Source organism: Loa loa (genome assembly GCF_000183805.2).
Source record: "Loa loa unplaced genomic scaffold supercont3.507, whole genome shotgun sequence".
Classification (NCBI taxonomy): domain Eukaryota; kingdom Metazoa; phylum Nematoda; class Chromadorea; order Rhabditida; family Onchocercidae; genus Loa; species Loa loa.
This window is the reverse complement of record NW_018108687.1, coordinates 6,843-9,383: the sequence shown is the minus strand read 5'-3', so window position 1 is coordinate 9,383 and position 2,541 is coordinate 6,843. Positions and strand designations below refer to the sequence as shown.

General features: G+C 30.7%; 1 protein-coding gene across 1 annotated transcript; it reads left to right on the top strand.

The window, feature by feature from the left end:
• Positions 1-264: 264 nt before the first annotated feature.
• Positions 265-2,123, top strand: LOAG_14535 (hypothetical protein; the record flags this gene model as incomplete). The annotated part of the gene is made up of 5 exons (XM_003150030.1): positions 265-354; positions 464-701; positions 1,117-1,286; positions 1,493-1,609; positions 1,938-2,123. 5 exons carry the CDS (start codon positions 265-267, stop codon positions 2,121-2,123), a joined length of 801 nt encoding a protein of 266 aa, XP_003150078.1.
• Positions 2,124-2,541: the final 418 nt, after the last annotated feature.

The window sequence follows — 2,541 nt, the reverse complement described above, 5'->3', positions numbered from 1 at the left end:
GAACCTATCGGTTTAGAATTTCTTTATTTGAAACGTATTTAATTCAAAGGCAGAATGAATCAATTATATTACAAATTTCACAAACATTTATCAATGCTTGGTGTTGTGTCCTTATAAATGTGTAAAACCGAAAGGTCATATTTCTAGTAGGATATTGTGATTTATGTACAGGATGATTTGATATAATTTGAATTAGATTTGAAGCCATGTGACGCTGATTTTGGAACGAAAGTACGCAAAGAAGGACCGAAAATAGTTGTGCCGATGTGTTTAAGAACTGTCGGAAAGTTAAATAAGCTTTTGGATGGTGAATACCATTTCGGTATCTTTGGTCCAGCAAAGTATAAGAAAGTGGTATGCTAATGATATTAACTAATTTTATGAACCTGGAAGAATTCTTTTAGTTTTTAATTAATCTAGCATATTGAATAATAATGAAAAAATGTTAACTTATTTTTTACAGAGAACAAAAAATTATCCATTATGCTATGATATGATAGCAATTGATCGATACAAACATGGGGTTGAACATCGCAGTGGAGCATTCGATGAACTTATCAGTTATCTATATAGTGTGAACGGAAGCGTTAAAATGATTAGCCGAATAATGACCTTTACAGTAGCTCAGCCTGGTGCTAATGGCACGACAACACGTTATTTATTTACATGCTTTCAACGGGAGAATTATAAACCATGCAATGGTTTCATTTCTAAATTTCTTAAATTATATTTGTTTTCATTTAACAAATTAATAATTTACAATGAATAACTGTTAATAGTTATCTAGAACATACAATGAAATGACTAAAAGAACTAATAGTTTCTTCTTTCTTTTTTTAGCTATTTTCTTTAAATTATCATCAAATGATTTCTTCAATATATGAAAGAAATTTTTCGTCGTTGAAAAATTTCTAAGAGGAAAAAGTCATTTTTCCATCCTTTACACTACTTATTATTTTTTCTATCGAATCTGTAAGTGATGTTAACTTAGATTTAAAGAAATAAATACAGTTAGACTAAACTTGCTATATATAAAGTATTTAAATGTAAGTATTCAATAAAACAATATGCAATTAAACTTATGCAAAAGTTATTCAATAAATCTTATTATGCCAGGGCCTATGACTATTCGCAATCAGTTATTACCAGAAATGATTATGGAAAAAAGTGCCATGTATGGTTCAAGGGATAGATCATTATGTCATGTTGATGGTTATAATAATCGTATTAGATGTAAATCACGCAAAGGATGTTTCGATTTTCACACCGTCCATGGAATTCGAATGGTAAATGAGTTTTAAAATGCATTGAATTAGTTATAAATGAAATGAAATAATGATTGCACTATGTTCTGTCTGAAAGAGTTTTGAAATAATAAAATGATGACAAAGACTTGATCCAACTGATGCAAGCCTTAAGTATTATATCATAACATCGTCTTTCTTCAGTGATTGTGAAAAAAATTCTTACTTTTATTTTGTTGCATTTGCAGCGAGGATGTATCGACAAAATTCCCAAGATAGTCGCTAAGATGCCAAATTTTCGATTGCTGTACACTTGCTATAACCATGTCTGGGTTACGAAAAGTGAAAGAACACGTTGTATGGCCGTAAGCGAGAATGATTCCAATTCATCCATTCCACTTATAGACGGAATCATTTGTTGTTGTTATTCAACATGTAGAATGTCCGATAGCGGCTCTTACATGGAAATGCAGCATGGCTATTATCCATTTCAAATGTGATATGATATCATTCATCTTTTCTAATAATATTTGCTGAGATTTTTATCAGCTATCAATTGTCAGTTAAAACCTTTCTTTGGAATGATCCTGGAATTTAAATCCCTACAATTTCAAGAAATCTAATTACTGCATTATTATGCATTCTACATATATACGTTTATTCCTAATGCAACACTTGAAAATTTTGTTAAAGGAAAGCAATCTATGGGATGGACGTACACTTCAACGACTGTTTGTTCAGGGAAATAAAGAGGTTGGAATAATTGTTATAAATGATACAAATGGAAGGAAAAGAACTTCATGCATGTTGAGCAATAGTGCTGAACCGAATGACATCATGAAGGATGTTATCCAAGAGCTATCAATTAAATGGAAATGAATTGATTTCTGAATTGATTTTTACATTTTTTAGAGTACCGCTTTCGCTATAATATAACCAACCGATACACTGATAAGCCGGAATTCTTTCGTTAACTCTTTAATCACTGTTAGTTCAAATTCGAAAAAATAATCTGCTCCGACTAATAGTTTGAATTTCTCCCATTTTTTTAATGGATTTCGGTCCAGTATATCTCCTAATTTTTCAACATTACATCTTCCTGGTCGTTAGATATATCAATTCTTCGTAAGTGTGAAGTAATAAGGTGTTCCATTGTTGTCACTTTCATGGATTTATATTTTCCATTTTTAATTGAATATTAAACGACAACATTGTTGTTTGATGCTCTTTGACTCCCTCTTCAGCATGTTTAAGCATCAGTAAGCTTTCATTATTAGAACGTGAAATCTAAAGAACT